The sequence below is a fragment of the Somniosus microcephalus genome, chromosome 18 (genome assembly GCF_052327205.1).
Source record: "Somniosus microcephalus isolate GS21.2 chromosome 18, FLI_Smic_1.0, whole genome shotgun sequence".
NCBI classification, from domain to species: domain Eukaryota; kingdom Metazoa; phylum Chordata; class Chondrichthyes; order Squaliformes; family Somniosidae; genus Somniosus; species Somniosus microcephalus.
This window is the reverse complement of record NC_141004.1, coordinates 46,774,885-46,799,592: the sequence shown is the minus strand read 5'-3', so window position 1 is coordinate 46,799,592 and position 24,708 is coordinate 46,774,885. Positions and strand designations below refer to the sequence as shown.

Genomic DNA, 24,708 nt, shown 5'->3' with positions numbered 1-24,708 from the left:
TGCACTCCTGCCTCATCCAGTCGTGAATAGTGATGGACCATTAAACAACTAACGGGAGGAGGAGGCTCCATGAATATCCCCATCCTCAATGATGGAGGAGCCCATCACATGAGTGCAAAAGACAAGGCTGAAGCGTTTGCATCCATCTACAGCCAGAAGTGCCGAGTGGATGATCCATATCGGCCTACTCGCGAGGTCCCGACCATCACAGAAGCCAGCCTCCAGCCAATTCGATTCACTCCACGTGATATCAAGAAACGGCTGGGCACATTTGATACAGCAAAGGCTATGGGCTCTGACAACATCCCAGCTATCGTGCTCCAGAACTAGCCGTGCCTCTAGCCAAGCTGTTCCAGTACAGCTACAACACTGGCATCTATCCAACAATGTGGAAAACTGCCCAGGTATGTCCTGTCCACAAAAAGCAGGACAAATCCAATCTGGCCAATTACTGCCCCATCAGTCTACTCTCAATCATCAGCAAAGTGATGGAAGGTGTCATCAACAGTGCTATCAAGCGGCACTTACTCACCAATAACCTGCTCACTGATGCCCAGTTTGGGTTCCGCCAAGACCACTCGAGTCCCGACCTCATTACAGCCTTGGTCCAAACATGGCAAAAGGAGCCGAGTGTGGCATCAAGGAGCCCTAGTAAAACTGAAGTCAATGGGAATCGGGGGGGGAAACTCTCCACTGGCTGGAGTCATACCTAGCACAAAGTAAGATGGTTGTGGTGGTTGAAGGTCAATCATCACAGCCCCAGGGCATTGCTGCAGGAGTTCCTCAGGGCAGTGTCCTAGGCCCAACCATCTTCAGCTGCTTCATCAATGACCTTCCCTCCATCATAAGGTCAGAAATGGGGATGCTTGCTGATGACTGCACAGTGTTCAGCGCCATTCACAACTCCTGAGATGAAGCAGTCCATGCTCACATGCAACAAGACCTGGACAACGTTCAGGCTTGGGCTGCTAAGTGGCAGGTAACATTCGCACCACAGAAGTGCCAGGCAATGACTATCTACAATAAGCGAGAGTCTAACTACTGCCCCTTGACATTCAAAGGCATTACCATCACCAAATCCCCCACCATCAACATCCTGGGGGTCACCATTGACTAGAAACTTAACTGGACCAGCCACATAAATACTGTGGCAACAAGAGCAGGTCAGAGACTAGGGATAGGGTTTTCATTGGGCCGTGGAGGCGGGATTGGAGGCGTGTGGGGGGTTAAAATCCCGAAATCAGGGGGCACAAACCCACCCCGCCCCCAACCCGCCCCCAACCCGCCCCATGCCAGTTTCAAAGGAGGCGGGTACCTGACCCACACTGGGACCCGCCTCCCCGAGGCGGGAAGGGGATTAGTGCCAATTAACTGCCTGTTAACAGGTAGTTAACAGGCAGTTTTTAGCCTAATCCCTATTTTCATTGATGAAATGTGGGCTATCCGACGGCACCAAACCATGCCAAGTTAGCGAGGCGAGCCGTCGGGATGAAGGGCTTGGAGGGATCGAGATGTCTGATGTTCAGGTGAGTGATGGGTGCATGAGTGCAAAGGTAAGTGTGTTTGGTGTGTGAAAAGTGTTTAAAGAAGTTTTACATACCTTTACTTACCTTTACAGCCTTCCTTCCTTCAGGTCTCGGGAGTCCCTCATCTCACCGGCACAGAAAGCAGAATGGCCGTGAGCTGTCAAAAGTTCCAGCATTCAGCTTTCTGTTCCAGTGAGATCTCTAAATCAGCCTGAGAGGAAGGAATTAACCTGGAGTGCAGATTGTCAGTGTTTGACAGCTTCAAACAGCTGTCAAACGCTGATATTTCATCTGTCAAAAGGTCTTGACAGATGAAATATCAATCTGTGACGTCACCTGTTGCTGGGTGGCCCTTAATTGGCCTGCTGAGCCAACTGGGCAGGCTCAAAAAGGTCAATCAAGTCAAAATCGCGTGGGTTGGCTCGAACTCGATGGAAGCGGGACTACAACCTCGAAAGTTGTAGTCCCGCCTCCTACCCGCTTCCTCAATGAAAATCCAGCCCTAGGTATTCTGCAGCGAGTGTCTCACCTCCTGACTCCCCAAAGCCTTTCCATCATCTACAAGGCAAAAGTAAGGAGTGTGATGGAGTACTCTCCACTTGCCTGGATGAGTGCAGCTCCAACAACACTCAAGAAGCCAGACACCATCCAGGACAAAGCAGCCCACTTGATTGGCACCCCATCCAGCACCTTAAACATTCACTCCCTCCACCACCGGCGTACCATGGCTGCAGTGTGTACCATCTACAAGATGCACTGCAGCAACTCACCCAGGCTTCTTTGACAGCACCTCCCAAACCTGCGACCTCTACTGCCTAGAAGGACAAGGGCATCAGGCGCATGGGAACACCATCACCTCCAAGTTCCCCTCCAAGTCACACCACCTCCAAGTTCCCCTCCAAGTCACACTCCATCCTGACTTCAAAGCATATCGCTGATCCTTCAACATCGCTGGGTCAAAATCCTGGAACTCCCTCCCTAACAGCACTGTGGGTGTACCTTCACCACACAGACTGCAGCAGTTCAAGAAGGTGGCTCACCACCACCACCTTCTCAAGGGCAACTAGGGATGGGCAATAAATGCTGGCCTTGCCAGTGGCACCCACATCCCATAAACGAATAAAGAAAAATTAAGAACAGCCAGCGCAGATTAGTTAAATGCTAATTTGAGAGTTTATTTTGAAGAAATTACTGATTTTGATTATAAAAGGAATACAATAGATGCCATTTTCAGAAAGCATTTGATAGGGTGTCTCACAAGAGGCTTGTTAGAAAAAATCAGGAGTAAGGTATAAGAAGAAATGTAGCACCATGGATAGAAAATTGGTTGATGAACAGGAAACAAACAATTAAGGGTCAGAAAATTCCCCTAAAAAAATGGGTGCGTTTGGAGCGTGGGGGCAGTTAAAGTATTAAAAGTGGGATTCCCGACCTGATCCTGCCTCCAACCCGTTCACTTCCGGTTTTACCAGAGGCGGGACGGGGGCAGACAACCAACCCGCTCCCAGGGGGTGTTACCTCAATTTAAATATTGTAATGAGGCTGGAAGCCTCTTTTTTCCCATCCATTTTGATTTTAACTGCACGTGGACGGGTTTCACACAATTCGTGAAACCCGGCAGTTTAACAGAGGCGGTGACTGTTGCATCAGGAGGTAAGTGGCTTTCTACCTACCTCCTGGATCCAGGGTCCCAACAGAGGCCTCCGATCACCCCCCTAGGCCGCCCCTCGCCCCCCAACGATGATGATGAGGCTGACCCCGATCCTCTCTTCCACTCCAGCCCCCCACACCCCACCGATCCCTAGCCAACCCCCTACCCCCCCAAAATGCGATCAGTTGCACTGGTTAGGTTAGAGTTCAAGTTTCAAATTAAATTTATTTGCGTAATCTCAAACATATTGGGCAACGTAATAGAACATAAATGTTTACTTTTTTTCTTTCCATTTAAAAGTAATCCTTCATATATTTAAGAGTGGTTACATGGTGCAGTTTTATTAATACAGGAAACTCTTTGGTATCCGGCACCGACGGGACCGGTGTGTTGCCGGTTGATTAAAAATTCCGGATGATGGGGAGGGTTATCTACCGAGGCTATTTTTAACAAACAAAAATAAAATAATTCAAGAAATGTGCAGTATCCAGTAATTGGGTACTCACCTACACCGCGGGAGAGTCAGACTCCTGTTATTGAGGTGTTCGGACTTCCGACAGCGCCAAGAAGCCGAGTAGTGGCAGTTTGGAGAACTACCCCCACTGACTAACTCGGCCACCGCGGGAGACTCGGACTCGGACTCGGCAACATTGCCGGTTATTGAGGTGTTTTTTTCGGAGTGAGAATTTTGCCGGTTAATAGAGAATTCCGGATATTTAGGTGTCGTTTAAACAAGAGTTTCCTGTACTGTTGAAAATGGGGTTATCACCAAAAATAGCCATTTTTAATGAGAGTGTCCAGTTCTCCACCTGTGAGTAACCGGATTTAAAATCACTGAAAATTACTTCAAAAAAAACTATACTGAACCATTTGATAGTTTCATCGCTGTACACTAGTCAGTTTCTAAGTAAATTACATATTTTTTGATATGAAAAATCTTTTCAAATGGGCTTGTTAGTGCCTCTGCACCTAAGAAAATGAAAGCAATTTGAAGAGCCTTCCTGATCCAGTGCTATCAGTGGAATCTTGCAATTTCAACATGGGGGTGTGGCCAGTTTTGTGGGCGGGACCGGATCTGGAGAATTGAATCTTAAACCAGCGTAAAAGATCGCAGAAAACGCAAACACAAGTGTTTTTTGGCGTAATTTTAAAATTTCCCGCTCTTGATCAGGAATGGGGTCAAGGGAGCATGATATGGGTCTCATGGACAAGAATAGCTCAGAAAGGGCATGATGGGATATACAAGAGACACTAGAGAAAGACAGGAGTTCAGGGCTATGGTGTGGGGGAGGTTTGGCATGATGAGCAAGAGGATGGCCTCAGTCTTAGTAACAATGTTAGTCTTAGTCCATGAGCTTTTCGTACTTGTTGTTGGAGCTTGGGGAAGATGGGCCAGGGGAGAGGAGTTGGTAGTGGAGAAAAGATCCTGGAGTGGTAAGTGGTTTCGACAGAGGAGAGTCAGGCCCGATAGTGTTTGATGTGCTCCTGCCAGATCTGGTGATGGATGGCTAAGGGAGTGAAGATGGTGGCCATACCATTGGGAATGACCAGGGTGGGAGAAAGTAAGGGTTTTACTGGGGACAAGGGCTTCAAAGGTAGAGAACGGAGGGTGGTTGAGCAGATCAACAGCTACAAAGTTATTGTGGTGAATGGAGGGCCAAAGGCTAGATGGTTGGAAATTTGAAAGTGCATCAGTCAGTGACCTGGGGGAGAGTTTTTCTGGGGTGGACACAGAAGAAAGTGGGGTTGGAAGAGGATGGGAGTAGTGAAGGATACCAGGAAGTGATCAGATATAGTGCCTTTTACATGCTCAGAACATCCTAAAGCATGTTACAGCCAACAAATTCTCTTTTGAAATGTAGTCACTGTTGTCTTGTCGGCAGCTGTAGCAATTAATTTGCACACAGCAAGCTCTCAGAAATAGAAATGAGAAAAATGATCAGTTAATCTGTTTTGGTGGTGTTGATTCAGGGATGAATCTTGACAAGAAAAACTTTCTGATTTAAGTCCACCTCAACAGGCAGTTGGCACTTTGATTTAGCGTCTCATCTGAACAAAGGCACCTCCAACAATGCAGTACGTCCTCAGTACTGCACTGAAATGTAAAGCTAGATTATATGCTCAATTCTGGAATGGAGCTTTAAACCACAACCTTCTGACTCTGAGGTGAGAGTTCTATGAACGGAGCTAAGCTGACACTTTGTAAAAAGACGTTTGGAAATCTATCAGTTCCAGTGGCTACAGGCTCAGTAAATAAATGGCCACAATTTGGCACAAATTGCCAATCTTGTTCAGAAAAAGTTTAAGGACGGTTGGTGTGAGATTTAGAAAAAATGATATTGGTGAATAAGATGATGTTTATTGGAGGTTGAGATTATGGCATGTTGTTAGCAGCCAATAGCAAAGTGTGCTGCACCTTACTTGTGTCAGCTGTGGCTCAGCGGTAGCACACTCGCCTCTGAGTCAGAAGGTTGTGGGTTCAAGTCCTACTCCAGGAACTTGAGCACATAAAGCTAATCTGACACTCCAGTGCAGTGCTGAGGGAGTGCTGCACTATCGGATGATGCCGTCTTTCGGATGAGACGTTAAACCGAGGCCCCGTCTGCTCTCTCAGGTGGACATAAAAGATTCCATGGCACTATTTCAAAGAAGAGCAGGGGAGTTATCCCCAGTGTCCTGGCCAATATTTATCCCTCAACCAACATAACAAAAAAAAACCGATTATCTGGCCATTATCACATTGCTGTTTGTGGGAGCTTGCTGTGTGCAAATTGGCTGTTGTGTTTCCCAAGTTACAACAGTGACTACACATCAAAAAAGTACTTCATTGGCTGTAATGCGCTTTGAGACATATGGTGGTCATGAAAGGTGCTATATAAATGCAAGTTTTTCTTTCTTTAAGAGTGCATGATGTTGACACGGGATGCTAAAAATGGATGTGTTGCAGTCAAACATTTCCATCCATCCCTTAAAGCACAAAACTTCTTAAATATGCATTCTAGAAATCTTATTTTTGTTAGAAGCATCAACACTGACCTGTCTGTCCGCATCTGACACACAATTCCTAGAATGTCCAATTCGCTGGTCTCTTTTATCTGTTGGCACCCAATGCTTGTAGCAATGAAACAGCCTGTCCTCCCAATCCCTGCACTAAATGCAATGGTAATTTTCATTCATTTCCACCTCATTAAGTCTTTAATAATTACAAATCATAACAATAATAAATAAGAACAGAGTAAAGGCAAAGAATTTAAAATGACTGCTGCCAAAGCATTTTACGTTGAAATTTTATTGCATTGGCTGTATGGTGACCTTGTGATAGCAAGGATATATGTGACTGCTCAGCTATTTTCCTTTCCCGGCAACATAGATAATGTCTCTTTAATACTTCTGAACAATATTACATTGCCAGAAAAAATATTAGTATTTCTGTAATAAAATGCAAAATTGGGCAAAAATAGCACAAAATATCAAATCCACATCTTCATCAACCCACCAAGTGCCTGGAACAGTTTATTTTCATGGCTTTTTCCACATTTTGAATTGAATTGCTACAATTGAGAGTTATTTAAAAATGGTTTCTCACCTGCAATGTACTACAATGGGCCCCCGGTTTCCTGCAGTCTGTTTGCTTCCTTCTACTTCATGTATGAGATCCAAGAGTGATTGTGCTGTATCTGGGGTCTTGTGATCTGGCCAGGATGAGTACCAGTAGTGCTTTACACTTCGAGACTGTTTTACATCCTGGAAAGAAGTAAATAATTTTACCTTCTGTCCTTATAGAGCCTCCTTGCTGAAACCTGTGGAGATAATTATTGGTCCAAAACAAATGCCTTGCTCATTTGTTTTTCAAATTGCTCCCCCTCCCACCAGTCTTCCCTTTCTGCTACATGCTGGTCCTCACACTCCTGCTCTGAAGTGTCAGCCAATGATTCTCCTGACCCTGTTATTAGATGGTAGTTGGGAATGGCCTGGAGAACTGTGCCTCCAGTTCTTTCTTTCTCCCTGTCTGAGAATAAGTGCTTGGCTTCTACTTTTCACCTCAGAACAATACCTCCTAATAAAGAAATGAACCTTTATGTTTAGGGCACTAGTACTTTATATTTACAGCTTATCTTGGCAACATTCAACTAAGAAACCTTGTATTGCGGCTCTTTGGGTGAGACATTAACCAAAGGTCTGCTGGTTCAAGTGTATGTTAAAGACTACATGGGATCATCTAAAGAAGAGTGCAGAGTTCTCCTGGTGTCCCACCCAAAATTCCTACATTCCTTCCTGAAAAATGCCACCAAAAAACAGCTGAATTGGTCATTAATCTTGTGTCTGTTTGTGGAACATTGCTAGTAACGGAATGGCTGCCACATTTGTCAATGTAACAACAATCAAAGCACTTCAAAAAATAATTTATTGTATGAAGCACATTGAAATATTTCAACATGATAAGGCATTGTATAAATGCAACTGCTATTATAAAACAAATATATTTACTCATTTACGAATGGCACTGCTGTACCTTTAATCTTTTTAATTGAACCTCATGGTATTCATTCCCCTTCAATCGGTTGCTTAATGTGCTTTTTACGTAGAAATGACAACATGGTTTAAGGCCACTTGGCCCAAGCAGCCTGTGTTGGTGTTTATCCTCCACACAATTAGTAGTCCTAATCCCATTTGCCCACCCTGTTCCATTTCCCAAATATTCCCTCTACCTGTCTAACCTATTCTTAAGCGTTGACATAGGGCTGGATTTTGCCGGTGCTCAGAGGGCGGGTTTGGAGGCGGGTCGACTGTCAAAATAACAAAGATTGTCAGCGGGTAGGGACCCTGCTGTCAAACCGCCTCCATGCGAGTCTCCCAGGTGTCGGGTCTGTCAGCGGAGAACTGACCCGACACCAAGCGGTGGGGGAGACAATTGAGTTGATTAAATGGCTTGTTAAGAGCCAATTTAATGGTATTTTGAGGCTTCCTTCCAATTTTACGTGCTCCCCCATGGGTTACCCGCTGCTCGGGGAACACGCCAGCTCACCCTGGCGTGAGTTGAGTCTGCTCTGATGTATCTGATAAGCTGACAGCTGCAGAAGTGGTGCAAAGGATGCCATGTTGCAGATGGTCAGTTTCTGAGCACAGAAACTGTTGGTTACTGCATTTGTAAGACATATAGAGATTTCTTTAGCTTGCAAGTGTTTAGAGGCAACTGTATGACCAGTACCAGCTCATTGGAACAACCTCTCTCGCCATTGAGAGATCGCTTCTGTCATCTCACCTGCAGCTGCCATCTATTGCAGCAACATCGGTGCCCCAGAAACTATCTCACCTTGGTCCTCTGATTCTTTCCACGCTCAGCCCCAACACCGACATCACAAGGCACACCAGCAGCACCAACAACAACACCAACCTTCTCCGCCATCACCTGATGCTGCACAGGACACAGGGCATCAGCCCCTGACAACATTGCTGCCCGGAAGGCCAGCGATGGCATCACCATGGCCAGATTTTCTTCACTTGACGCTGTTAACACTGGCTGCCACATGATGCGCCAGGTTGACACCATCCCATACCAGCACCGTGAAGCATCCCTTTAATGTCTAAGTCATTCCATGCACACTCATCACTATAGCGGTGGGGCGGGGGGGGGGCGGTGCGGGGGGGGGAGTTATGTCTGAATATTCACTGGAACTCAGTAAGACACTTCTCAAGGTGCGCACAGGTCTGTCCAATAAGGGGCAGTGTTGAAAATATAGATTTCACAGTACGACAACACATTACCAGAAACTTCACCTGGACATTGGCTAAACCTCTCAAGTGCCTACCCTTGTGTGTTGTTAGTTGGTATGCTTGCACTAGGATGAGGGTAAGTGTGAGGGGTGGCTAGTGAGATGGGAAAGTGATAATGTAGATAGAGAGGGATGGGTGGAGGTGCAAGGTAAGTCGGTGTGAGTAAGGATGTGCAGGAGTAGGGGAGGGAAGGCAGAGTGATGGGGATGTGTTGAGTGGCACAGCAGGGTGAGTTTGAGTGTGGCTTTGCAGTAATGTTTCATGATCCACTGAGATCATTGAAAGGTTGGTGCCACTGCAGTCAGGGACTCCTCACGACATCCCTGCTTTTACCCTCCTGTGCAATGTGCAACCAGGCTGCGTTGGTGTCATGGGGAGGTTTCTTCCATCCTTGAAAGGGAAGAGAACCTCCCTGCATGCTGTGACTCCCTCCATAAGCATATGGAGGGAGGTCATGGGAGAGTCTGGATGCAACCGTCCACCTCTGTGCAGTGCTTGTCAGTGTTTGCAGCACCTCAATGCTGTAGAACACCGACAGCACAACTGTCAATCTCAATGTGGCCGTGGTCCCTTTAAGGAATCCAGCTGATGACGTGTCATCAAATGACGTCATCAGGCCCGCTTCCTGTTAATCGGCCGGGAAGCCCACAGGGCGGGCTTAAAAAAGCCAATCTACGGAAAATCTCTTTGACAGATCGGCTGCAGCCGGGAGCCGGACCGGAACCCGGCAACCAGCTCTTCTGCCACCATCGCAACACCGCTGAGAAAATCCAGCCCATAGTGTCCGTTTCAATCACTAATTCCAGTAGTGCATTAAACAGCACTACAACCCTCTGTCTAAAAAAAAGCTTCTCTTGTTCTCTGTCCTAAGTCTCTTACATTTAATGTTATATCTATTTCCTTTTGTTTTACACCCATCAATTAGCACCTCATATGTATTGACATTGAATTCCATCTGCCATTTCTTGCTTGTGTTAACTGTGCTAATTTGATTATTGTTCCAGTACCTTAATGTTTAGATCCAGAATAGTGTACCCATCGCATTCCTTTAAGTTGTTTACAACAACTTCAAACCTGCCAAAGGAGTCTTGTCTTTCTGGCCAATAGACAACACATTTCTGAAAATACAAGAAGCCTCGTGTATGAGGAAAGGAAAAGACTTGCAGTTGTATAATATTAAGAGTGCTGATTAAGGTTTCTCGATGGCTTCAGTTTTAAGATTTCTTAAATTGTAATAGTGCTCTTAAAATAAGTAAACAAGGCACTTTAAAATCAAATCTGTGCTGTAGTTAATATCTCATTATTGCATGCTAATATTGTATCTGACTATGGCCTTGTTACAACTTGTTTAATTAACGTCTGTTGCATGATAAGAAGGGGACTGTCCTCTTCGAGGTGGACCCTGCCCCTCCGTATCCACTCCAATCCCAGCCATTTCCCTGGGTCAGGGCTCATTAAGTATGCAAAATGGGATTCCTGCCCTCAAGAGAGAGCCTATCAGTGCATAGGTGGAAACTCCAGCGGTGCTGCAGGAGGGATGCTGCTACAACACCACAAGATCCAGGAAGGGGCCTTAAAGGGTTAGAATCACCCCAAAGATTTCGAACCAAGTCCCATTAAATCCGAGAGAGAGAGAGACTAGGGACAGAATGGAGGAAAGAGGTGGCTGCTAAAAGAACCCTTCTCTCCATGGGGGTTATTTACCACTGCTGCCCCCGACGGCTCCCAGAAAGTGGCAGTGACAAAAAGACTTAAAATCTGCCGGGACCAGGAGCTCACCCCACCCCCACCATCATTTATATGTGGTGGGCAGGGAAGGAATGGGTGGGGTCAGGGTGTGGCACATCCCAATAGGGGCATGAAGCAGTTGCTCGTACTCACCATCCCATTTTCCCACTATTTCCACCACAATCCTACGTGATTTTAAGTTTGATCGTGGGAGGAAAGTCATCCCTCCCCAAGTAATTCTTTTCCTCAATATTAAAAACAGTATTCCACAGGAAAACCATCTTACCACAGACATAAATCTCATAACTCTGTTCTTGTTTTAATGTGGAATGAAGTAAAGGAGCTGTCACATTCATGTACCTCATTCTTCTCTTTTAGCTTTGTAATCATCACAATTATTGGACAATCTTCTTGCCAAACCATCTCCCAGAAGTCATTTACTGTATTTACCATGGGGCCCTGGGTAGCAATGTATGCTTTCTCCTTTCCTCCATACCCCTGTGTGAAAGAGATAAACAAAAATGATCATACCCAGATCCATTTAATAATAGGCACACATGTATGAAACTCTATCTGGTTCGGTCAGGAGGTTGAAATCCTATCGGAAAAGACAGGCGGTCAATGCTCACAATAACACAGTGAAACAAACAACACTATACTGGAGTGAATTGAAGAGCTAGTATAAGTCATCATACATAAAAATAATTCCTTATATAGCCAGGTTAGAAACCAAATCTATTCAAAGACGAAATTTAAAATCAATGGATGTTTGCCTTTAAATTAGGGAAGGTATCCGGGACATTGGAAATAGGAAGGGTAATGAGGGGGTGGGGGTGGGTAGCCTTGGAAGGGTCAGAGACAGATCGTAGAACAAACAGGGTAGAAGATCAAGGCCATGTTTAAATGGTACCATTACATTAGATGAGGACATTAAATATAGACAACAATGTCTACTCATTACTAATGTGGATTAGATGGCTAGGAGTTTAGAACTTGTTAAGTACTTGTCCAAAGGCTAGATGTTCTGCAAAATTAGTGCTGAGCTCAGTTAAACTGAACCAAAATCTACACCAAGAACTTTATGTGCTCTGCTGACCTTAGACTGGAGCAATTTGCTATTTTTGCTGGTACCATGAAAAGAAAGTCATCTTACCCTAATGTAGTTAGCGTTAATATAGGAGCTCAGGTGATTGTTGTGCTTCCCCGATGTGAGGCAGACTCGGGTCTGTGGATCTAAAGAAGGGCAAAACAATTTTAAAACGCACGTTAGGAAAGCCTAACACTGCAGTAACATTTCTGCTCATCCAAAACCTAAAAAAAACATGCAGAGTAAAATCATTCAGAAATCTGAGTGGATGCGGTGGAGAAGAATACCGTTTCCCTCTGGGACTAGAGATGTCATTTGGTGTCTGCACTGGGATTCCCAGTTGGGCAATGATACTGGATGGCATTGCTATTGCAAATGGGCAGAGCAGATACGGACAGTACCAAATAAATCACACGTTCAGGTAGTTCACAAAGTGGCCTAAGTGAAATCAGCCTGGAATGGCTTGAGCCAGTTCTCAATGGATAGAAATTACTCCACGCAAAAACTAATTTAGCTGCTATTGGATAACCTGGTGTGGGAAATGTCAGTGTATGTTCTTCTAATTTGGGGGTTTAATCACAATGGACAGAATGTCTTCAACCCTCTCCATTGACCAGTCTAGCAGGAACCCTGATCTGAGCTGAGAGTGCTTGATGCCTACATTGGGTACCAAAAAAATAAAAACTTTCCTTGATCTTGATGACGATAAATGTGATGTACAACAAATACAAATTATTAGTGAGTAGTAATGAAACAAGAAACCTATAAATACATTACTGTGCTAAGCCTTTCAGGAATAAAAAGGGCACATGAATAATATGCAAAAAGTCATACCACTTCTGTAGCCTGCACAGCAGGACAAATGCTGGAAAATGAGTCATGTAGGATGCAATCTAAATATTCCTGTTAACAACAATACTGCTCACTGTAGGTAAAAGTACACGGGACTGCTTAGTGACCAATTTTCCGCACACCATCTTTCACCTTCCATTCAATAATTGCATCTGAACAAATACAACAGTGTGCAACAAAGACATTTCCACTCCTCTTTCGCTATGAAACGGTGCTTATCGCATGTGGTAACTGAGGTGCTTTCTGTAACGGGAGTTCCAATAATATGGCATAAATATAGTGCCAAAAATTAGGAATCTTGCAAGGCTTTATAACAAAGATAGGGCTGGATTTTATCAATGGGGGCGTGTTGGGGGCGGGACTGCTGGTTGTCAGGATTCAGTCCCGCACCCAACGGCGTTCGGCCAACCCACGCTATTTTCCCTTGATTGACCTTTGAGAAGCTGTCAAACACTGACAATCTCTGTTCTTTGGTGAGTCCTTGTACTCAAGATTCACCAAACCTCTTTCCTGAGCAGAAATCAGATGGCTGTTGCGTCGGAGAATGCAGCAGCCGTTCTGTCATCTCTGCCGTGGAGATGAGGAGCCTCCGGATCCCCAAGGGTTGAAGGCAGGAAGAAACAAAGGTAAGGAAACTTTTTCTAACACTTTTCACTCGCCTCCCATACTTACCTCTCCACACTTGCACCCATCACTCAACTCCACAGCGCACTTTTCGACCCCTCTCACCCCCGCAAACCCACTGCTCACCTCGTTGATCCTGGCGGGGTTTCCCGATGTTGGGAAGCCCGCACTTGTAGGGGTAAAATGGGGTTAAGCCTCTTAACTGCCTGTTAACTACCTGTTAACAGGCAGTTAAGTGGCTGTAATCCCCCCGGCGCGAGTCGGGGACCCACCTCCCAGGAAGATGGCACGGAGGCGGGTTGGGAGCGGGGTCGGTACCCGCTCCCAGTTTCTGCCATTTTCCCGGCAGTCCTGCCTCCAAACCCGCCTCCCCAGGGCTGGCAAAATTCCCCCATACTGTTGAAGCTCAGACCATAAAATGAAGTTGGGAAAAGTTTTACACACACACAGTATTAGATGTTAAATTGTGCTGCTCTTCAGGTCGTATTTGGCCACAGATCGATGACTTCTCACTGAGCAGTAAAAACAAAGCTAACTGGGACCATGTTTTGCTTAAATAAGAATTTGTATTTGGGTTCCAGTTGGATAAAGAATTGTGTGATTACATGATTTGCTACATGAGATCAGACTTATTCCTAGATGACAGATCTTTATCTGAAGTTTATTTGTTTTAGCAAAATTATCAAACATTTTATCAAGCTCGATATAGTTTGTTTTTTTATATTGCCCGACCTGCTGTATTTAGTTAATCTGATTTGTGTGCTCAGCCCTGATATGTGTGGCCAGGATTGATTTCTTTTTCCTTCACGTGTGCTCTGGTCTGATATTTAGTTAATTTGATTTCTAAGACAGCTTTGATTTTGTGTGTGTGCTTGTGATCAGGTTTGGTGTATTTAATTTGATTACTGTACCCAGGGCTGATTTTATATGCGTGTGTTTATGCCTAACTTTGATAGATGTATTAATTTGACTTATAGTTCCCCGGATGTCATTTTACCTGTATGCTCGCTGACCCAGGTCTAATCTTTTATTTGTTTATTTGTTTATTGTAGTTTCTTATTTGCATGGCCCAGTGTTAGGAAAAGGAAAATATGTTGAAAAGAAAGCAATGGCTGTTTAGAATGAAAATCTAAGTACGGAGAAGTAAAACTAAAAGAAAGATGACCACAAAACATATAATAAGTGTGCTATACATAGAAAAATGAATATAAAAATGTGGAAGACATTAGATGTGTGACTTTAAATATGACAACGCCACAACTGTTTAATTCTCTGCAACCATAAGAAGCTACGCCCCACTGAAGGTGTGTATGTGTGTTGAGCCAAATTTCAGTTTTAATTATATAGTGAGTTTTTTTAATTGAGTGTTCTATATCATTTAAGAACTTTTTTTTTCAAACTTAGTACAACTATATATTATGCTGGATAACATGTTGGAGTTGTGGTATAACTTTAACAGTGAACCATTGTTAACTTTTTTAAGTTCATTCTCGGGACATGAGCAGAGATGGCAAGGCCAGCATTTATTGCCCATCCCTAGTTGCCCTTGAGAAGTTGGTGGTGTGCGGCCTTCTTGAACCGCTGCAGTCCAAGTGGTGAATGCACTCCCACAATGCAGTTGGAGTGCCATGATTTTGCCCCAGCGACGATGAAGGAATGACAGAAGATGTCCAAGTCGGGATGGTGTGTGACTTTGGAGTGGAACTTGGAGGTGATGGTGTTCCAATGCACCTGCTGCCCTTGTCTTTCTGGGTGGTGGAGGTCCCAGGTTTGGGAGGTGCTGCCAAAGAAGCTTTGGTGAGTTGCTGCAGTGCATCCTGTAGATAGTGCACACTGCAGCCACGGTACGCCGGTGGTGAGGGAGTTGATCTCTCCAACAGGTACTGTAGCTAAGTGAATAAAATTCATCGGATTGCTTTGCCTCTCTAGTCCTCACTGTGTAAAGTATAAAATGGGTACAAGAATGAAATATTGTGACCAGTGACAATTGGTACTGAAATTAAGGATGTTGAATATCATGTTTATTCCATGAATGAAGGAGATGGCATAACCAATGAATCCACTTATTTCCTACATTACAGCAGTGACTACTCTTCAAAAGTTATATATTGGCAGTAAAGTACTTTGGAACACACCGAGGTCGTATAAATATAAGTTCCTTCCTTCTTTCCTTCTTCCTTTCTCCCTTTCTCTCTTTCTTTATCTTTCTCTCTCTCTCTTTCTTTCACTCTCTCTTTCTTGCTCTCTTTCTCTCTCTTTATTTCTCTCTTTCTTATTTGCTAAAATTATTAAATACTACTCAATATTAGTTTTTAATAAAGGAGAGATTCTGTGAATTGTTTTCATCAGTGAAAACATACCAGTCAAGATGCTATTTCCAATTTTAATTGCTCAGTTCAATAAAGAGCAAAAAAAAACATTTAGTTTGCTTTGGTAAAACTATTGTCCAATAGACATGCTTCTACGTTCAATAGTTCTGACTGTCTGGGCTGGTATAAACGCAACGCATACAAAGAACAAAATTACGTCACATTAGTGCATACACTTTATCTTCCTAACAGTGTTAATATTAAAATAAACTTGCAATAAGTGCCCTTCACAATCAGTCAATTAAATTTCTCATTCAAACTCCCATCTCCAAAAGTTTACAGAATGGAAGCTTTGGTAAACTGCACCAATTTCCCATTAAGGTTGTTAATGTTAGATTCATTTAAACATCAGACTTACTTGGTAAAATAGTTTTATATCTGTTTTTAGAAGCATGCCCTGGGATATTCAATTCATCAGGTTCAATAAAATTGGGTGGAATTTTCTAAAAGGGAGAAAAAGGACATGTCAGGATGAGGTCTGAATTATTGTACAGTTTAGAGGCCGAGTAAATGTAAACATTCAAGTACAGTACAGAGCTCCTGAGAATTTAACTGTTAAAATTGTGTTGGCTAAAAGACTAAGGGGAAAAAATTGGGTTGCTTTGTGCTTCCCATTAGCGCCCTTGGGGGTGTTAACGGGGCACAAAGCCCCTAGCGCCCGGGCGCAGTGCCACTAACGCCTCCCTCGAAATTCAGCAGGAGGTTAGTGGTGGGAGGTTAGCGGCAGCATTAGCCAGTAGCGCTCCGCGGTGGTGTGCCTCAGACGATGATGTCATCACCATGCGCAGCGCCCCGCTCGCGCCCCTGCCGCAAACTCTGGTTGCACCCCCTGACCTATCGCCGGACGATATGTCCGACAGGGTCAGGGTGGCGTTTTTGCAGCTGCGGCAGTGCTACTTAAAAGGCAAGTGTCGGGCGGCCATTTTTTTTGGCCCCTTCCCCTTTTTTATTCGGGGTGCCGGCCACGATCGCTCCTGTGAGCTTTCCCGGCACCCTGCTCCCCGGTGGTCCAGCAGGGCCCCAGTGCACGCAGCGCTAGGCCCCTCCCCTATAATCAGGGGAGGGAGGCCTGCCATACCACGGCGTGACGTGTCGACGCTCGTGGCGCTGTTGCACGTTGCGCCACGATATTCACTTGTAGCGCCCCCGCAAGGAGGGGGCGCCACCACTGAATTTATAGCGCAGGGGCGCTAACTTTTTCGAGGCACTAAAAGTAGCGCCCTGGTGAAGTTAGCGCCCCAAAGGGGGCGCCACCAAATTTTTCCCCCTAAGAAACTTAAGTATAGTAAATTTACTCAAGTGTCCAACTCGAACAGTGTTCTCTGGTGTAATTGGAGGATTGGGAGTTCTGTTCCCCAAGCCCCAGCAATCACAGTATGCTATTTGGGACATAATTCTCTAAATATGTTAACATTTACAGTTAAGGAAAGCACTGTGTGATATGGTACAGAGCTGTACATGTCAGGAAGGTCCAAGGTTAGATCCCTGGCTCAACAAGACCAGCAATAGGGACGGCACACCTGGAGCCATATCCCAACAGGACTTAGCATCTTTACGAGAGGAGGCTATAAAATTGTGGCTGGAGGGAGAAGAACATAATCTTCTTTCTGCTGAGACATTATAATTTCAGAATACATTCAGAGTACATTTACCAACATAGAAATAGACAATCAATACTTTAATATCAGTTGTGATGTGCACTTTCAGTGACATTATTGTTCTCCGAGTGATAATGATGTAAATAATTAGGGTCACTAACGGTATTCTCATTTTTAATGCTCCATTTATTTGCGTGTGACTCTGGAACCCATTCATCTCTACTTAAAAGTATTTTTTTCTTTAATGTTGCAACTACTGCACATAATATTGGTAATAAAAACAGAAAATGCCAGAAATACTCAGCTGGTCAAGCAGCATCTGTGGAGAGAGAAACAGAGTTAACGTTTTTCCAGTTCTGATGAAAGGTCATCGACCTGAAACATTAACTCTGTTTCTCTCTCCACAGATGCTGCCTGACCAGCTGAGTATTTCTGGCATTTTCTGTTTTTATTTCAATTTTCCAGCATCTGCAGTATTTTGTTTTTGGCATAATGTTTGTAGTTCTGTGTATACATATTTTCCATCATCCCATTTTATTTCCATATAATATAACTCGTGATTCTTCAAGATACTAGTCAACATTGAACCTTTAATCTGCCATTTCATTTAATTTCTCCACTTGCTCTTTTTAATTTAGTTTCTCCACTCTTTTATTCATTTAATTAATTAAATCCATAACCTTTACCATTCATTCCTTATGCTATGCAATTCAGCTGCACCCACCACTGTGACCTGAAACTATCACACAAGAGTGTATGTGTGCATCCTGGTAAACCTCAGTCTCTCTCGATTTCTATTATGAAAGGGTGACTGAGCCTAGTATGGCCAGTAGATGGAGCTAACGTCTGGTCAAACAATTGTTCAGTACGCCAGTCAAAGGGACATGTGCACCAGTACCATAAAAGGGGGCGTGCAGGCCTGTCAAGTCACACTTATTTGCAGTGAGGCTCATTCGTATTGGTTGAGATACTTAACATATTTTGATCTATTTAAAATAAACATAGCTCCATCTGTTTAAATGGGTTGCAATTTGTCACTTTCATTTTGATCATAAATCCCGCTCCTGGTCATGTCTGTCACATATATGACATCTTCTTAAGTGTTAAGGCTTGAATTCATCACTTCATGATACTCATACATTTCTGATTTTTTGTTCTAATTCCCCACCTCATGAGTATCTCTATGCTAGATGGATTCCTGGGATGAGAGGGTTGTCCTGTGAGGAGAGATTGTGTAGATTGGGCCTCTACTCTCTGGAGTTTAGAAGAATGGGAGGTGATCTGATTGAAACATATAAGATTCTGAGGGGGATTGACAGGGTAGATGCTGAGAGGTTGTTTCCCCTGGCTGGAGAGTCTAAAACTAGGGGGCATAGTCTCAGGATAAGGGGTCAGCCTTTTAAGACTGAGATGAGGAGGAATTTCTTCACTCAGAGGGTTGTGAATCTTTAGAATTCTCTACCCCAAAGGGCTGTGGATGCTGGGTCGTTGAGCATATTTAAGGCTGAGATAGATAGATTTTTGGACTCGCGGGAATCAAGGGATATGGGGATTGTGCTGGGAAATTGGAGTTGAGGTCGAAGGTCAGCCATGATCTCATTGAATGGCGGAGCAGGCTCAAGGGGCCATATGGCTAATCCTGCTCCTATTTCTTATGTTCTGATAAGATTCTGTTGCTATGTTACTTAGATTGTAGGAGGATTTACAATATACTGACCTGATGTTCCCTGTATCCATTTACTTAGAGCACTATCTAAATTAACAACTATAAAATAGTCCCCATGATATTTTATTCTTGCATTCATTATTTTAAGCACATTTATTTCAGTGAATTTTGCACTCAACAAGGTGGGGAGATGATAGTTTTCAGGAGTTGAACCATTGCTTCCCTGCTTTTTCACTACCATGAAGAACCATATATATTTATAGGGCTAAGTGGCAAAGTGCATGGCTGCTCCATCGTTCTGTGCCTACAGTGGTAGGATACAGGTTGTGCCAATAATTTTACCCTGTTGGTTTAGGTTTAGGGAATGGTGCACAGGAAGAAATAAAAACATGGAGAGATAATCACAGCACTGAGACCATGACCACCATATAATCACAATGCACAGCAGGATCCTCTTTAGTAGACCAATTAATGACTGATGTTCTGGCACGCCCATGGCATTGCTCATTTTTTTGGTCAAGTCCATTTGTGTTTAGTAGGACCCCAGTGTGTGTCTTTTAATTATAACCATGTGGTTAAAAGCAAAGAAAACTACTAAATGGCATTGGAACAGGATAGTATTTATCTGGTTTAACTTTCGTGGGGAAGCTTGTTTGCAAAGAAAGAAGAAAGATTTGCATTTATATAGCGCTTATCACGAGCACTGGACGTCTCAAAGCGCTTTACAGCCAATGAAGCACTTTTTGGCGTGTAGTCACTGTTATAATGTGGGAAAGTTTAGAAGGGTAGGGATATGTATAGCTAAGAACTGCAACTGTGTTATACTTGTTTCACATTTGTGGTTTCGTTTTAAAGCGTTGGTGTGATGGATAACCTCATTAGCAGGCTCCAGCCATGAAACACTGTATTTATCCATTTTGTGATGCACTTGGATAATGTGGGACATGTTAGCTTGGAAACATTAGAATCCGTGCCAGTGCTGTGTTTATGGGCTATTTACAGATTGATTGTTGGGACTTTTGCCTTGCTTTAATCTCTGCTGGGTATGCTAGCCCTTTGCTCGGGTTCAAGACTCCACAGAGAGACTAAACTAAGATCGCTCTGTAGCTAATTGATATTTCACAAAACTTGGATACAACCAGGGCTAAAAGGCTCATCTGAAGACATGAAACATGACAGTTCAATGTGAGGGTGGGTTTGTGAAGCCCTGACAATTTGGGCATTGTTGTGCAGGTTTTTTGTATAAAGAACTGCGCAAATATTTCCCAATTCCTACAACAACAACAAAAAGAAAAACAACAACGTGCATTTATATAGCTCCTTTAACATAGTAAAATGTTCCAAGGCGCTTCACAGGAGCGTTATCAAACAAAATTTGACACCGAGCCACATAAGGAGATATTGGGGCAGATGATCAAAAGATTGGTCAAAGAGGTAGGTTTTAAGGAGTGTCTGAAAGGAGGAAAGAGAGGGAAAGAGACGGAGAGGTTTAGGGAGGGAATTCCAGAGCTTAGAGCTTCAGCAGCTGAAGGCACAGCCTCCAGTGTGGAACGATTAAAATCGGGGATGTTCAAGAGGCCAGAATTAGGGGAGCGCATAGATCTCAGGGGGATGTTCAAAATGGCAATAATTTTACTCTAGAAAGATGAATTATGGATAGAATTTCAGCTGGGATTCATTCATGCCATTTTTCTAGGATTTGTGTCGATCTTCCAAAGTTATAGCAGAATTTTGAAGATGTCCTGAGGTCGTGAGAGGCCCAATATAAATGCAAGTCTTTCTTTCTTTACGTGAAATGATTGCAGCCAGCTGTGTTTGTAATGTATAGACGATATTCATTGATTGCTACAAAAAATGTCAAAGCCAGTGATGGGACCAAACCAGCTCAGTAATGAAGTTGCATATGTGTTGTCACTACGGGCCACTAATGAAAAGTCAGGTGATGCACTAACTCCCATTCACTATAAAGTCATTCATGAAGGTTACATTCAAAAATGTAATTCCTTTTGTTTGCTTGAATTATTTGTTGCCGTTTTTGTGTGTGCCAAGTATCATTCAAGTTTCCATTTCCATGGAAACAAAATGATACGCTACACAGTGCAGCAATGAGGACCAGTGGGTGTTGTTGCTAGGGTATATTGCTGAGCTCCCGGTTGCCCTGCCAGCAACCCTGTCCGACGAGTGGTACCACACCAGCCACTGTATAAAACATTGAAATGTTGCTAGATGTAATCTGCTTAGCAACTAATAACTTGAAAGTACGTTACCGAAAATTCAGCTTCCAGTGCTTGTGTGTTATTCGTGACTTCCTTTAGTTGTTCCTTGTTTAGCACACAACTGGTGGTTTTTAGGTACAGCAGAGTTATTTCTCGAGGGGTAGAAATTGATTTAATGGGTTCTATATTTCCCAAAGCACTCACGTCCAGTGTAAGGGATACATTCGAGCCTCTCCTAAATAAAATCCAAAAAAAAAAGAAAAACATTAAGTTTTCATAGAATCATAGAAATTTACAGCATAGAAGGAGGCCATTCGGCCCATCTTGTCCGTGCCGGCCGACAAAGAGCGATCCACCCAAATCCCACTTTCCAGCTCTTGGTCCATATCCTTGTAGCTTACGGCACTTCAAGTGCACATCCAAGTACTTTTTAAATGTGATGAGGGTTTCTGCCTCTACCAGCCTTTCAGGCAGTGAGTTCCAGACCCTCACCACCCTCTGGGTGAAAAAAGTTTCTCCTCAAATCCCCTCTAAACCTCCTACCAATTACTTTAAATCTATGCCCCCCTGGTTATCGACCCCTCTGCTAAGAGAAATAGGTCCTTCCTATCCACTCTATCTAGGCCCCTCATAAGCAATCCTGTCAATAAGTGGTACCACACCAGTCATTGTATAAAACATTTCAATGTTTTTAGATGTAATCTTGAAGAATTTCTTGGGGCTTCTCCTGCTCCACTACCAGAGATTGGCAGATTCACCATTTACGCGCATAAGCTGGGTTTCTGCCAAACCTTCGCTGAAGTTATGGCGGCAAAGCAGGAAAAACCCAAAGGAAATTCAGCTTTGCCCTGTAGAATTGTCTATCTTTTGGGCTACATTATATAGTTGAAGTCGATCCTAAATCTTTAGGGCTGAATTTTGCCGGCGCTCAGAGTGCGGGTTTGGAGGCGGGTCCGCTGTCAAAATCAAAATGAATGACAGCGAGTTGGGAACCTGCTGCGAACCCGCCTCTATGTAAGTTTCCAAAGTGTCGGGTCTGCAATTTCAGAACAGACCCGACACCAAGCAGCAGGAGAGGCATTGTTAAGTGCTTGTTTACTACTATTTTGCCAGCCTTTTACTATTTTCCCATATTTTTAATGAGGTTCACATCGTTCAGAGATCACATCAGGTAAGTAGGTCTGGTTCTCTGACTCCCCATTGCTATGAATGGGTGACAGCTGCAAAAGTGGTGTGAAAGCTATCATTTCACAGCTGGTCACGTTCCAATGTCAGAAGCTTGAGCCTTCAGGACTTGGAAGACATTTTTGAGTTTTATGCAGTTTGGAGGTGTTTGGAGTAAACTCTCTGTCCACTGTCACCTCCTTGGAGCAAGCTCTCTCACCATTGACAGATCGCTTCTGTCATCTCAACCTCACCTGCCATCTATTCCAGCAACATCGGTGCCCTTGAAAAAATCTCACCCTGGTCCTCTGAATCCCTCCACGATCAGCCTCAACACCAACATCACCAACAACAATACCAACCTTCTCCGCAATTACCTGATGCTGCACAGGACACAGGGCATCAGCACCTGACAACATTGCTGCCCAGGAGGCCAGCGATGGCATCACCATGGCCAGATTTACTTCACTTGATGCTGTACCCCCCTGGCTGCCACATGATGCACCAGGTTAAAACAACCCCACACTATCACCATAAAGCATCCCTACAATGACCAAGCCATTCCTTTCACACTCATCACCATTGCGGGGTTACTGTTATGTCTCACCATTCACTCCAACTCACTAAGACATTTCCAAAAGTGAGCACAGATCTGTCCAATAAGGCAAAGTGTTAAAAATAAAGATTTCAATGTTTGACAACACATTATCAGAAAATCTACATGAACCTTGCATAAAACGCCTACACTTGTGTGTTGTTAGTTGGTATGATTGCACTAGGATGAGGGTGAGTGTGAGGGGTGGCTAGTGAGATGGGGAAGTGATAATGTAGATAGAGAGGGATGGGTGGCGGTGCAAGGTAAATTGGTGTGAGTAAAGATGTGCAGGAGTAGGGTAGGAAAGGCAGAGTGATGGGGATGTGATGAGTGGCACAGCAGGAAGACGTTGAATGTGGCTTTGCAGTAACGTTTCATGATCTACTGAGATCATTGAAAGGTTTGCGCCACTGCAGCCAGGTACTCCTGACGACATCCCTGCTTTTGCCCTCCTGTGCAATGTGCAACCAGGCTGCATTGATCTCCTGGGGAGGTGTCTTCTGTCCTTGGAGGGAAGAGAGCCTCCCTGAGTGCTGTGACTCTCTCCATAAGCATATGGAGGGAGTCATGCCAGAGCCTGGGTGCAGACGTGCACCTTTGTGCAGTGCTTGTCAGTGTTTGCAGCACCTCAATGCTGTAGAACACTGACAGCAGAACTGTCAATATTATTTTGGACATGGTCCCTTTAAGGATACCGGCTGATGATGCTTCATCAAATGACGTCATCAGACCCGCTTCCTTTTAATTGGCCGGGAACCCCGCAGGGCGGGCTTAACAAGCCCTATTAATGGAAAATCCTTCTTACAGAGCAGCTGTAGCTGGGAACAGGACCGGAACCCGCCAACCACCTCTCCCATCGCCATCCCGCCTCCCCTGGTGAAATCACAGCCGTAAAATGGACCAGTTTATTCCTTTTGTATTGCACTCATCCAGATGAAGGATGTGATTCTTCTTTCCATCCGGTCACACCTTAGTCAGTTTATTAGATGAAATAAAGCTCACCCTTTGAGTTCTAAAGAAGGGTTCACATTCAAAACGTAAACTTGTCTGATCTTTCCATGGGTAGTGACTAACCTACCAGTGTTTCTAGCATCTTTTTTCTGATTTCCACATATGCAGTATTTTGCTTTTTACTCTCTCTTTTATTATTCAACCAACACGTTTGAACTTCCAACTCGCACATTCTTCCATATTGTCCCGGTAATAGTTTTCCATTTTCAATGAATTAGCTCTCCCTACTCTGTACGGTGTTTTAGGGTGCCAAGATGTGCCCACCTCAGATCTTTGTTGCTCAACCCGCCAAAGTTCACAGGGTCAGAAGGAGGCATGACTTCGGCAGGATAAGGGTGCACCTGAGGTGACCTCCAGCTTCCTTGCTGAAGAAGCTGGAAAGTCTGACCAGGTCAAGTCGGCATGGGGGTGAGGTGGGGGTGGGGGAGTGGGGTGATACCAGGTCCCTTCCTAAAGAAACATTTAAGTGCTCCTGTACAAAGGGGGTGCTTTGAAACTTAGAGGCTGCTTAAGTCTTTGAGGATCTGGGCCATGATCTCAGGCTGCTCCCCCAGGTGGACCTCACAATTGCCCCTTGGTCAGCCAGTACACCTGACTGTACACCAGGACTCAGTGAAAGTCCAGGGCATGGGCACTCCAGCATTTGGACTCCCTAGCCATCCTTACATCAATGGTCTTGTAAGGGGCAGGTTGTGTCTCCGCCTCTACAAGATCATCCCAGAAATGTTGGTGCTACGCTGGGACCTGATGAAACCATGACCTGGATTAGTGTCCAGCCATCCTGGTGAATGTTGTACAAGTTAGGAATCATCAAGAACGACTACGAATTTTCGGGGCCAATAGAAC

The 24,708-nt window shown here is 44.3% G+C and overlaps 1 protein-coding gene across 2 annotated transcripts in view; it reads right to left on the bottom strand.

The window, feature by feature from the left end:
- LOC147105251 (receptor-type tyrosine-protein phosphatase R-like) overlaps positions 1–24,708 on the bottom strand; it is a 130,302-nt gene that overhangs the window by 8,382 nt on the left and 97,212 nt on the right. Inside the window, exons 4-10 of one of the 2 annotated variants that reach the window (XM_086011416.1) lie at positions 21,144–21,327; positions 15,971–16,055; positions 11,834–11,913; positions 11,041–11,178; positions 9,960–10,070; positions 6,764–6,921; positions 6,214–6,327 (exon numbers count right to left, since the gene is read on the bottom strand). In XM_086011416.1, the coding sequence (XP_085867542.1) occupies positions 6,214–6,327; positions 6,764–6,921; positions 9,960–10,070; positions 11,041–11,178; positions 11,834–11,913; positions 15,971–16,055; positions 21,144–21,327 (870 nt within the window). The remainder of the gene's footprint in view (positions 1–6,213; positions 6,328–6,763; positions 6,922–9,959; positions 10,071–11,040; positions 11,179–11,833; positions 11,914–15,970; positions 16,056–21,143; positions 21,328–24,708) is intronic. The other variant, XM_086011417.1, reaches the window with a different exon arrangement.